Raw genomic sequence first — 12,410 nt, 5'->3', positions numbered from 1 at the left:
GCTCGTCCCCCTGCTTCCAGCCCACCCCTTCTTTTCTCAGCTCCTCCTGGCTTATGCCTTTTCTTCAGTTATTTCTCCTTCCAGTCCTAGCTCTTTGGATCTCTGGCTTTTTTTCACACTGAGATTATTATAATTGGTGAACTGCTCTACGACATTCAGATGTACCTGACGAGACACAGGCTCTCTGAGGATTCATTTCTCCTCAGCTGGGCTTATTTATAGGCACAGGTCTGATATTACTTGAAATCAGTGTTATTTGTTGCTTTTTTTAAATCTGCAGAAGGAGACGTTCATTTTTATTCCTTGTGGAAAGAAGTAGGGCAAATATCAAGGCCCAAGGTTTTTGCCCTTTATCAAAAAAATTCTTTTAGACACTGACTCAGAACCTCTTAAGTAGATCAGAATTCCTCGCCACAGTCAGTCCTATAGCAGAAAGTGCCAGTGAGTGAGAGCAAAGAGAACTCAAAGCACACAGAGGGCCAAATGTGGCTTGACATCCTCATTAAAACATTGACCCCCTTGCGAGTTTTGTCTAAAAATGGGCTATGGGAAAGAGGTCAGTTCAATTGAACATGTTAACAGGGTTTTTTTTCTTTTTCTTAAAAAAAAATGGTTTAACAAATACATTGAAAGTAAGTTGCCAGTTGAATCTCAGGCTCAAATGATTTTTCTTGCTGACATATGGCATTGACTTAAGGGAACAGATTAGATAATATAATCATCGTTAATTCCATGTGTTTATCATTGTGCCTTTGAACTACAGCGTGTGAAGTGCTTTGCCAACATCAGACTACTGATCTTTCTCACCACCTTCTGTGACATGTAGGGGCTGCTTTTATCCCCTCACTTCACTGAGAAGCTAAGAAGTGGAATGTCTAAAGTCATCAGCTTGTTATGACAGAGCTAAGAAAAAATTCTGCAACCCATGAGTCCTGTCTAATTCAGTTTCCTGACTATGAAGACTCAGCTGCTTTAACAAGGATTCAATAAGCAGCTTAGCTCTTGGCTTCTGCTCCTCTTCAAACAAATGGCTACAGGTACAAGCAGGGGGTATGTGAAAACTTCACTCTGGTCTGAAAGTACAGCATTGAATTTTTAATTTTTTTCTCCATGGCTCAGCATTTTCAGTCAATTTCTCAATGCCCAACAAAGTGGCATTATAGGGACATGCAGACAGTATGCATAGTCCTTATACATATAATCATTTATTTGGTGTTATCTTGAGTCTCATATGACAGCAGAAGTTCCTCAAATATAAGAAAATTACAAAATCCAGCAATAATTATATATAGATATTCCTTTATATCAATAGTGGTAAGCTCTCACCACTATTGATATAAAGGAATATCTATATACAATTGTGTATAAAGGGATATCTAATTGTGTATAAAGGAATATCTATACATGATTATAGATATTATATATAAAGGATACTAATATACAGTTACACTAAGTTTCTTTGGTAATACTCCAACAGGGGCCACAAAAGCAGCTGGACATAATGAGCTCTGTTTAGTCACAGATTCAGAAATGCATAATTGTTACATATCAAAATCATCTTAGATACCTAAAATTTTCTAATTCTTCATCTTTCTCTGAAAGCTTTCTTTCAAGTTCTGCTTTAGCTTCCAAGAGTTCAAGCTGGAAACGAAGAATCTTGCTTTCATTACGTTCCAGGGCTCCCTGGAATACATAAATAAAAAGCATTAAATGAAGTCCACTTTTAGACAAAAATTTTATTTTTTTCCCAAAACATATGTCGCTAATGTAGCTCTCTTAGAGTTACTGGGAAAGATATAGGTTCAAGTCAGGTCCCTAAGATTGCAACACAGTGAGACAAGCAACTGCTTTCATTTGTCATTTCACTTATAGATTTGACATTCTTAGGTCTTTCAGCTGTAGCTCCAGAACTAGAATTTTAAAGCCTATTTTAAAATAGAAAATTTGAGTCTTGTCTGTGGCTATATTTAAGCTTTTTAATGTATTACTCTTGACTTTTTCTAACATATTCCAACTATGGGATAAATTTTAAAAAATATCAGAGCTAGAACAAGGAAGGTGATAACTCCTACCTGGAATCTTCCATTAAATTCTGGACATCACGAGGGAATAGAGGAAAAGTTGGATGCATTCAGAGAAGAAACAACATGGTAGTGTCCAAATATTGTCATATGAAGAACAAATAAAGGAATTTAGGATGTATCTGACACCTAACACTCAGCGTGAGCCATTAACACCATAATTGGTACCACTACTGCAAATGAATTGCTTTGGCAGGCAGGAAGATTCCCTGCCCTTTTCTGTATTCAAATATAGTTAAGGCAATTATTTGCAGGGATGTTTTAAAGGCAATTCAATTCTAAAAGCATAGGTTTGGCTAAATCTTTAAAGCCTGTCCTGAAGCTAAAAATGTATATAAAAGAAGAAACCCAAAAAGCACTTGCAGAATACCAATGATATAAGGGCATAAGGGGTGATACAATTTTGTGGTCAGTTAGCTACAGGCAGTCCTAAAGGCAGAAGTAATTTTTTTATAGCCTCTTTTGAGGAGTGCTTAGCAGATACAACCAAAAGTAAAAAAGTAAAACTGAGTTGCAATTTTAAATAAAAATAAAAAGATGATAGGAATTTTAATAAGACCTCCCTTGATGTTCTCTTGATACTACCTTCAATATAAAAGAAAATAAAATTGCTAACGCACACTCAAAAACAAATGCTTGGATAACAGTTTCCTCAGAGGGAATAGTGTAGTTCCTTCAAGAGGAGACTGTCACCTCTAACCCTCTAAAATGCACTGAGAAAGTGAATCTTTAGGGAAGACGACCTGGGATGATTTGAGTTTTATGGCTTTAAAACAATCTGGTAAAGTTTCTCATAAAGGCTCACCCAGGAAAATAAATAATGCAGTTACAAATACATGTCCAAGTTGGTGAAGTATTTATGGAGGTGGCTGATGACAGAAGTTGAGAAAATGCTAATAGAATGTATTGCCATCTAGTGGTACTAAATGGTTTGAACACTATGGCCTTTCTGTCATTCTCATCCTTGACCCATGTGCAGATCAACTGAATATACAAAGATGCCTCTATGTTATATAGGACAAAAATTGTCAGTGCCAGTTGTATTTTTCATTGACTTGTCATAGTGCTTGAAATTTCTATCATAAAATTTACTTCTTTTAGTTAAGGTGGTGGCTTCAAAAAGTCCCTTGCCAGGACGGCCAGAGAACCAAAGGGAACAAGTAAACAAAACAAAGTTTACCAACTGTATAAGGACCAGCTGTGCTAGAGGGCACCACACTGCCAACCAAAAGGAGTCTGTATAAAGTTAGATAGCCTCAGGAAACATTTATGCATAACAGGGCAAGAGCTGCTGCCTGACAATTCTATATGGAGGGTAATATGGAAACATTTGCTTGGCAAGTTTCTTCTGGAATCATAATGGTGAGGTAAATGTAACAGACAATGCTTGGCACAGAGCGCTCCTTTGGGGTCTTGTTTTCCATCACCATACCTTCCAAAGGGCCCCTACCTAACACTGACTGCCACATCTTTCAAAAATCTTTTTTCATTTTCTACTGGTGGGAGGGTAGGGCTGTATTTGAATGTGCCTGAGTACTTGCTCAAAGGTTGAGTCAGGAAGATGAAGTTCAGCTCTGAGAAGAGGCTACATAGGGCTTCTTAACCACCTAATAATCATGATAGGGTGACTTCCTCCTCATTAGTTTACCTTCTTTGGCAAATCATCTTCTTAGAGGTCCTTTCAACTGCTAATGCACACTCAGAGATAAAGTCAGAGACTTTTCCTAAACTGTGAATCCGTAACACTGAAAACCCTCCTGTCAATCTGCACAAAGATGAGCTTTCAGAAACCAATGTTTGACAGCATTGCTTTGAATCTTATTTCCAAAACTACCAAAAGTTTTTGGGGAAAAAAAATTGAGAAGTTTTTGTGACTGACTCTTTAAAGAGGGGACAGCTATGAGAATATTTATTCATTCAACATTTGACAAATATTTACTGAGCCTCTACTACACGCCAGGCAATGTTCTAGGCCAGTGCTGCTCAAATATTAATGTGCATATGAACCACCAAGGGATCTTGTTAAAATGCAGATCCTGATTCAACAGAGATGGGCACAGGGCTGAGATTCTGAATTTTTAACAGCCTTCCAAGTGATGTCCATGGGCCACATGTTGAGTAGTGAGGGTCTGGGCACTGGGGATAACTGGCGAACGAGATAGACATAGTTCCTGTTTTTACTACAATCAGGAGATTTGCATTCACTGTTGTGTATCCTGCTCTCTGAGTCTCAATTTCCTCTTTTATAAAATGGGGACAGTAGTTTGCTACGGTGATTATATTAAAATTATGCATTTGGCAGAGTGCCTAGCATATAGTAAATAAACATTTGAATACATGTCCTTTTGTTGGTGCTGTTGTTATTGCTAGAATGCAAATCTTCTGCCTTGTCACAGTGAAAGCTTTCTTTTCTCCCTGGTGATAATACCTCTGTTTCTTCCAGAGTCACCTGGACTTCTGTCTTCTCTTGTTCAATTAGTTTCTTGACCTTTTCCATTTCAGTTAAGTTCTTGGTCCCTTCTCTAACCTGGTTTGTCAGATTAGAAATCTCTTCTGGAGAGAGAGGTAAGAAAACCAAAGTTAGTGAAAGGGCTCAGTCTCAAACCAATGATACCAGGCACAACAGACTGTTCCAGCCCACTGGAACAGCAGCCTCATGCCACCCTTGGTAACTTGATGACCTAGCCCATATGGGACCTAGAAATTTTAAAGGCATTCATTTTTTCATATAGTCTTTTGCCATCTGAAAATTGTCTACAACAAATGGTGAGGATGGTGCTTCAGAATATTGTACACTGGACAACCTTTGCAACTTTACATGGCAGTCCTGCTCATTAGAGCCATTCCAGGTTCCACCTGGAGGAACACAGACCTGGAGTCCCTACCCTTCCAGTGTAAGTGCTTAGCTATCAACACTAGTGGCTGCCATTGTTTCAGTCACCACTCAACACCGAGACAGGAACTTAAAGTAGAAGCTAGATCACTATCTGCCAGCATCCAAGGCATGGCCCCAGATAGGCCAGAGAATCAGAAGGGGCCCAAGGAAGACAGTGGCTTTAGCTCAAGCACTTGAGTGTTTTTTCCTAGCCTCTCATGAACATAAGCCTTTGACAAACAGAATAGGACATCCAGAAGTCACAAAACCTCTTCCACCTGATATTGTTATGGTCAGTTCTGCCTTTAGTACATAAGAGGTGTGGTATAGGGCCAAGTAGCTCAGAGAATTACCCAGTTCAGAGGTGGTGGAAGGAGCTCAATAAGTCACCTGTTCTCTGGTTCTGAGATTCTGGGCTGTGATGTGATATGATGAGAATTTTTAGAAGTTACAAAGACAAATATGTTAGACAGAAATTTTCATTGCATAATAAATTCTTCTCTGATAAGCACTCTCTTAAAGATAGGTTATCAAGAAGAAAATCAGGGAAGAGGTTCTCAACTCTGACTGCACCTTAGAATCACCTGGAGAGCTTTGGAAAAAGCTCACTCAATATTCAAACCCCACCCCAATCCAAAGGTGGTGCCCAGATCAGCAGCACCCGCCTCACCTGGAAAACTGTCAGAAATACAAATCCTTCAGACCTACTGAGTCAGAAACTCTGGGGGTGGGCCCCAGCCATCTGTGCTTTAACAAGCCCTCCAGCTGGTTTGGATGTAGCTAAAGTTTTCTAACCACTGTTTTAGCACCCCTGATGTCCCCAGCTAGTGCCTTGATCATAGACTATGTAGGTCAACAGAAAGTAAGCTTCATTTACGCCTCCAACAGTAATGAACTTGCTTCCAGGGCATCTCAGGGTTTTCATGCACATTGCTGTTGGTGCTGGGATAAGTTGGCAGCCTCTTTGAAGGGCTGTTTGGCAGTAAATCAAAATTTAAAAATTCATTTCATTAACCCAGCAATTTCTTTTCCAGGGATCCATTCTCCTGAAATATTTTTACATGTGCATAAATACATGTATAGGGATGTATAATGTAGGATTATTCATATTTGTGAATAATTGGATCTAAAATGAATAAAGTCTAGTTAAATGATAGCCATCTTTATTACAAAACACTATGTAGCTATTAAAAAGCTTGTGGTAGGTCTTCATGTACAGGCATGCAAAGAGCCACAAGGTACGTGGGAAGGTTGCACAGCTCAGTAGTTAAGTGCGTATATGCTGGAGCCGTGGCTGGGCTCAAATCCCAGATCTGCGACTTATCAAATGTGAATTTGGACAAGTTACTCAACTTATGACCTATATAGCCTTCATTTTACATATGAGAAAACTTAACACTAGACTATTCTGAAAATTTAACAATAAATAGTTAAACGGTGCCTGGTACGTAGTATGGGCTATACAAATATTCATTAAATCGGGAAATATATTCATATATGAAAAAATAAAACGTGTAGAACAAAATGTAATTGGGTAAAAAATACACCGTTGAGTATAGCACGCATGGAAAATCTTCATAAGGTTGTGGATATCAAGAAATTCTCATCAGTGGCTTCCTTTACAGAGGAGAACTGAAGTTAAAGGCAGGAAACGAGTCTTACTTTTAGAATTAATTTCATACAAATGGCATCTAAAATTAAAAAAAAAAAGGTCAAACAGAAGTATAAAAATTGAAAAGTTAAAACATGATGGGAACATGAAAATGCTGAAGACAGCTTTGCCTAGCTTTGCCTGTAGCCAGGGCTCTCCCTGAGCTACCCGCTCCGGCTTTGGCTCCGAGCCCAGCTTGGTGTACCTTGGAGGTTCTTGTTCTCCCTCCTGAGTGTCTCCTGGCTCACGATGCTCTCCTCGTAGGCATGCTTGAGCTTGAGGAGCTCTGTACTGAGAGCCTGGATTTCCTTCCGAGAGGTATCCAGCAATGCCTGTGACTCCTCATGCTTCTGCTTCCAGTTCGCAAGGGCCTTGCCAGACTGCAGCTGCTTCTGGTCCAGCCTGGCTGCTGCAGAGCGGACCTTCCCGAGGTCAGACAGGGCGTCCCCGAGCTCCAGCTGCAGCCGGTGTCTGGCTCTCTCCAAGGAGGCATTTCTGGCATTGGCCACCCCCATGGCTTCCGCTGCCTCCTGCAACCTAATTGCCAGTTCCTTCCTGAGAAAGGAGGATACCCAAAGAGTGAGTGAGGCAACAACTCTCAGAGAGCTCATCAAGTCTGCCCTGGATTAAAGATAGAGCTTGGGTGCAAAGTAAGATGGCACCTCTGCAGTGGACTTAGTGGTACAAAGCAACAGCAGCTCCTATCTGAAAGTGACCTCACTGTCTGTGACCACCATCCTCTGCCTCCTGTGTGCATGGGGTCTTTATTTTCCCCCTTTGCCAAGTTGCACTTGGAACTCTGGATCTCTTTGAATTCCTACAAGTATTTGCTTATCCTAAAGCTCTAATAAGCAATACTGACTTGATTATTTCCTAAGAAGAGGGAAAAAAGGAAGATTGTACTAAACACCCTACCAACAGTAAGCACCTTACAAATCTGTAGCCATGTGTAGTCACTAAAGAGCTCCCTGGCTGTGTTGCTTCTAAAGAACACTCTCTTGCTTTTTCCTGATTATTCTCTCACATCATGTGGCTCCTAAACATGACACAATTATTTCTTCTCTCTGAGTGTGTTCTCCACCTCAGCTCCTCTCTCCAGATTTATATTCCCAAATCCATCTCATTATCCTCACTTAACAGGTCCTACTGTTCTTACGGGGTACTTTAGCCCCCATCTGCTGTTCCTTGGGCATCTCTGAGATGGAGCGGTTTATTACCGTGCTTCTTTCTCCACCACCCCCATAATATGCTACTATTAGGAATTCTAATGGATGAAATGTGTTCTGTTGCTTACATCTCCTGCAGGGTTGCTGGCAGTCCCATTCTTACTCACTTGTTATACTTCTTAGATGAAAAGTACTATATGTACCCAAGCTCATCTACTGCTATTCAACAGAAAAAACTGCATAACTAGGCCAACAGAGCAATGTGGTAATAAAGTCCCCTTTGGGTGGAATCCTGCAAAAACCCCTATGTGCTCGGGATCCAGGAAGCATTTAGGCTCTAACAACACCCTGCCCCCGGCTTTCTAACCATAGTCACTTCACTTCTTTGCTTCACGTTTCTTAAGTGTGAAGAGGAGATTCTGATGCTTTACCTGACTTAAGGCAGTAGGAATGAAATAATTACAGGCAGTCGAGTGAAATAATTACATATATTTTAACTACTTTAGAAATGCTTGTTGATCAAAGAAAATAGGAGTTTCACTTTGGGTGACCAATCATAATGGATTGCCTGGGACTGAGGGGTTTCACCAGGTGATATGGTTTGGCTGTGTCCCCACCAAAATCTCATCTTGTAGTTCCCCTAATCCCCACATGTCGTGGGAGGGACTGGTGGGAGGTAATTTAACCATCGAGGTGGTAACTCTCATGCTGTTCTCATGACAGTAAGTTCTCATGAGATCTGATGGTTTTATAAGGGGCTTTCCCCTTTTTACTCACTCACTTCTCTTCCCGCCACCATGTGAAGAAGGACGTGTTTGCTTCCCCTTCCACCAGGATTGTAAGTTTCCTGAGGTCACCCCAGCCATGCTGAATGGTGAGTCAATTAAATCTCTTTCCATTATAAATTACCCAGTCTTGGGTATGCCTTTCTTAGCAGTGTGAGAACGGACTACTACACCAGGACATGAGATTTTCAAAGCTAAAACAGGAAACCTCCAGCGTAAACTGGACAAACTGGTTAACCTCGTTTTACCAATAACTTGGTTCTATGTTTAATATCAACTACTATTTTTCTCTTTAACTTGCCAACCATAAGCACCTACTTAGTTATCTCGAATATGTAAGGGGATATTGGAAATTAAGAAACTAAATCCTTGTCGTTGGGGAACTTAGAATTCAGAAGCAGTACACTGGGTCTTAGGTGAGCTTGAGTCTGCTAAACTAACTCATCATTTGAACCCCAGCCTGGAAATCAAAGCAGGCAAATCTTTAACTTCAATAACAAAAAAGAAACCAGGACCCTAGATTGTTTTGTAGCTGCCTACCTCCCCGAGGTGATTTAGAGGAAAAGCATAATACAGACAAAGTTTTATTTATTCAATGTCCCACCAATTTGAAAGTAAAAAAGTGTCTTCAGAGAGTACCATGTTGGCCCATTATTTTCTTTAGTTATTACATACTACAGAACTAGTTCCAACAAACCCATGTGGTCATAAAGTAGTCTATATTCTTTTGCTCTTTCCTACCCAACCCCCAAAGAAACCATCAAACAGAATGATAGACAGGCAATTTCACCTGAATTCTCCAATCATTAGAAGGGGGGGAAATCTTACTTCAGAAGTAAATACTGTATTTGGATATAAGAGGGCATCTCAGTTCAAAGCCAAAACTTTCTGTGGTCCAGAGTTTTGATAAAGCACCTACTGCATGTATTTTTAGTATCTGTCATTCTAAAACCCTTTTTAAGTTACTGTGGGTACAGAGATGGATCACTTGCCCCTTCTGGGACAAAACACAGCAGCTGTTCAGCAATTGCATAGCAATGCCTCTCAAAGATTTAGGTGAAGAACTGGAAAACATTATTTCTGGTTGAAGTTAAAGAGAAATGTATTGATCTTCCCCGGATTTTTGCCAAGCTACCAAGCCAGGGACACATTCTTTTGAGTAAATCTTTAATGATTATAAGCTGGGGTTTGACAATTTCTCTTAAAAATAGAGTTTCTTGGTCTCTAAGCAAAATGCTTCAGTTCTATACCCTGGTACTGAGTCACAATTCAGCTGTGCCCCAAACTTCTGTAACTACTAAGAACTTTTAAAACCTTTACATAGAAATGACTATAAAATTGATATTCTAACCTTAGGGATGGCCTGGGGATGGTTTCTTTTCAAAGCAACCTTTGTCCTAGAAGATATGACGACAGATTCTAACATTTTTTCCAGCTTCCCTGTCCATCTTCACAGACTACTTTGTAGTCTACAAGTTGTAGACCAGGGACACAATGACTTTGATGGAGACACGTACACACATGGACTCAATTATTTTGGCGTTACAAATGAAATATAGGGTTTTAAGCGATAGCCTATTTTTACACCATGGCTCAAAGTCACATCTTTTATGAAAACTTCCCTTGTGTCCCTAGAAAGAGCCTCCTTTCTCTCCCCAGGACCTCTTTATAGTCTCTGTCACTTTGTATTACACTTTTTATATTTTTAGTCCCTCTACAGAGTGTGCTTCTTACCAGCAGTGAATGTTTCAGCTTTGGTTTTGGGCTTGTTCCTGCACGTGGCAAGGATTTGTTAAATGCATACCACGAGGCCTTGGAGACAGAGTCATTATTCTCATACTCCTCCATGTGACTAACTCCAGGTTAAGGATAGCCTTGCCCTACTCACTTGGCATCCTCCAAGTCTTCTGTTTTCTGGATGACATTGTTTTCATACTTCATTCTCCATTGCACCATTTCAGCATTGACTTTGGATAAGGTCCGGTGCAGCTCAGCCTTGACCTCTTGTTCTTCCTCATACTGCTCTCGTAGAAGGTCACAGTCACGCTGGGCCTTCTGCAGGGCATGGGCCAGGGCACTCTGGGACTGTAGGGAACACACATTAACAAAAAGGCATGACCACCACAAACAATACAAGTCTTGAAAGTCAGATAATATTTTTTTAGGTAAGATTAACCTGCCACAAATTCAAGCTGAACCTGAACCTAGTAAAATAATATTAGAGAGAGAATTTGAGACAAGAGAAAGGATAGATAGTATCCAATTGCTGCCATTAAAAGAGGGAAGGGAATTCTATTTAGAGAAATGCCAGCTTGACTCTGTGGACTTAGGCCTGGAATTCTAGAAATAGTGGAGAATGCAAGGATAGCAAAGACAACATTCACTATCATTTAGGCAATAAGATTTATATTTAGCAATATATTAGACTCAGAGCTTGTTCAAACCAGAAAGAACCACTGAAATTTAGCCTTTTCATTCCACTGATGAAGAAAATAAAATCTTTTATTTCACACTGAAATCTCTAAAACCTCAGCTCCTAATACTTCAAAATAGTACTACAGCCCAATAGAACTTCTGTAATGATGAAAATGTTCTCTATGTACACTGTCCAACATGGTAAACACCTAGTCACATGTGGCTACTGAACATTCAAAATATGCCTAGTACAATGTGTGATCAAAACTGAATTCATAATTTTATTTAACTTTAATATAAATTTAAATAGCTACCTGTAGTGTAGTAGAGGCTTCTATATGTATTGGACAGCCCTGCTGGGTTTAATAAACATTTTTATCATTTAAATGGTGATCTGGCTAACCTAGCAGCATCATTCCCCCGAGACAATCTAGTGTGGAAAGAATCAGGGTCCTGACAGGTCCTCAAGGGTCCTTTATGCAAATTAGAAAAAAAAAGCACATTTTCAGGAAGATACAGCTCTGAGAGCACAAGGTTTAGTTAATGGCAGCCTCAGCCAGACCCCTCTGGGTGCTAAATGAGGAGCCACAATACACAATGACACTGAAAAGGATGCAGGCTTTGGAATCAGATGAACCTGAGTTCAAACTGTGACCTCTCCTCTTGTTTAATTTCATTTTCCTTTAAAGGAAAAACTTTTAAAACCTTTATGTGGCATTTACATGGCATATATTTAATTATGGAAGTAAACAAGACAGACAAAATCCCTGCCCTAAAGAGCCCAAAAGAAATAAGGGGATACACAAAATACACATGCAAATAAACTAATAAATAAAATTTCTAATAGCAGTAAAACAAATACAGCAGATAAGCACGATCTAGAATGTTTGGCTCCTTCTCATCAACCCCCTAAGACCTTGGGGAAGGGCCTTTAAGCAATGGGAAGGACAGTTATAAAAGTCCTAAGGCAGGAATGATGGTGCCTGGTTTAAGAGGCAGAAGGGAAGCCAGGGCAGCTGGGGGGAGTAAATGAGGGAAGCAGATGTAGGAAGTAGGTCACAGAAGGATGCTGGAGCCAGATCGGGGGGCTTGTAGGCCAACTAGAAGTCACTGGGAAGGCAGCCAGAGAGATCTTCTAAAATATAACTCATTTCACTAGTGCTTAAGTTTCTTCACAGTATACCACTAGGTGTATGACCTTGGACATGTTATTTTTCTTCTCAGAGCCTTGGTTTTTTCATATATAAGGATGCAATTCTATCTGCTTCATTTGACTGATACGAAGATTGAGATAACATGACAGAAGTATCTGGTACAATGTCTGATGCACAAACAATGATAAATTTTTAAATTTGTGTATAATATAGAAAATATGGAGAATCAAGGGAATAAAATGGTACAATATTTTAAAACAGACTCAACTACCTGCGTTTTCAG

General features: G+C 39.9%; 1 protein-coding gene across 1 annotated transcript in view; it reads right to left on the bottom strand.

The window, feature by feature from the left end:
• The window catches only part of MYH15 (myosin heavy chain 15), a 130,481-nt gene that overhangs the window by 20,701 nt on the left and 97,370 nt on the right, over positions 1-12,410 (bottom strand). The window contains 4 exon segments of the mRNA XM_033201821.1: positions 1,568-1,683; positions 4,510-4,634; positions 6,813-7,162; positions 10,447-10,643. Of these exon segments, the coding sequence (XP_033057712.1) occupies positions 1,568-1,683; positions 4,510-4,634; positions 6,813-7,162; positions 10,447-10,643 (788 nt within the window).

The sequence above is a fragment of the Trachypithecus francoisi genome, unplaced genomic scaffold, assembly GCF_009764315.1.
Source record: "Trachypithecus francoisi isolate TF-2019V2 unplaced genomic scaffold, Tfra_2.0 Lachesis_group0, whole genome shotgun sequence".
NCBI classification, from domain to species: domain Eukaryota; kingdom Metazoa; phylum Chordata; class Mammalia; order Primates; family Cercopithecidae; genus Trachypithecus; species Trachypithecus francoisi.
Note: the sequence above shows the minus strand (reverse complement) of the source record. Positions and strands in the feature narration are given on the sequence as shown.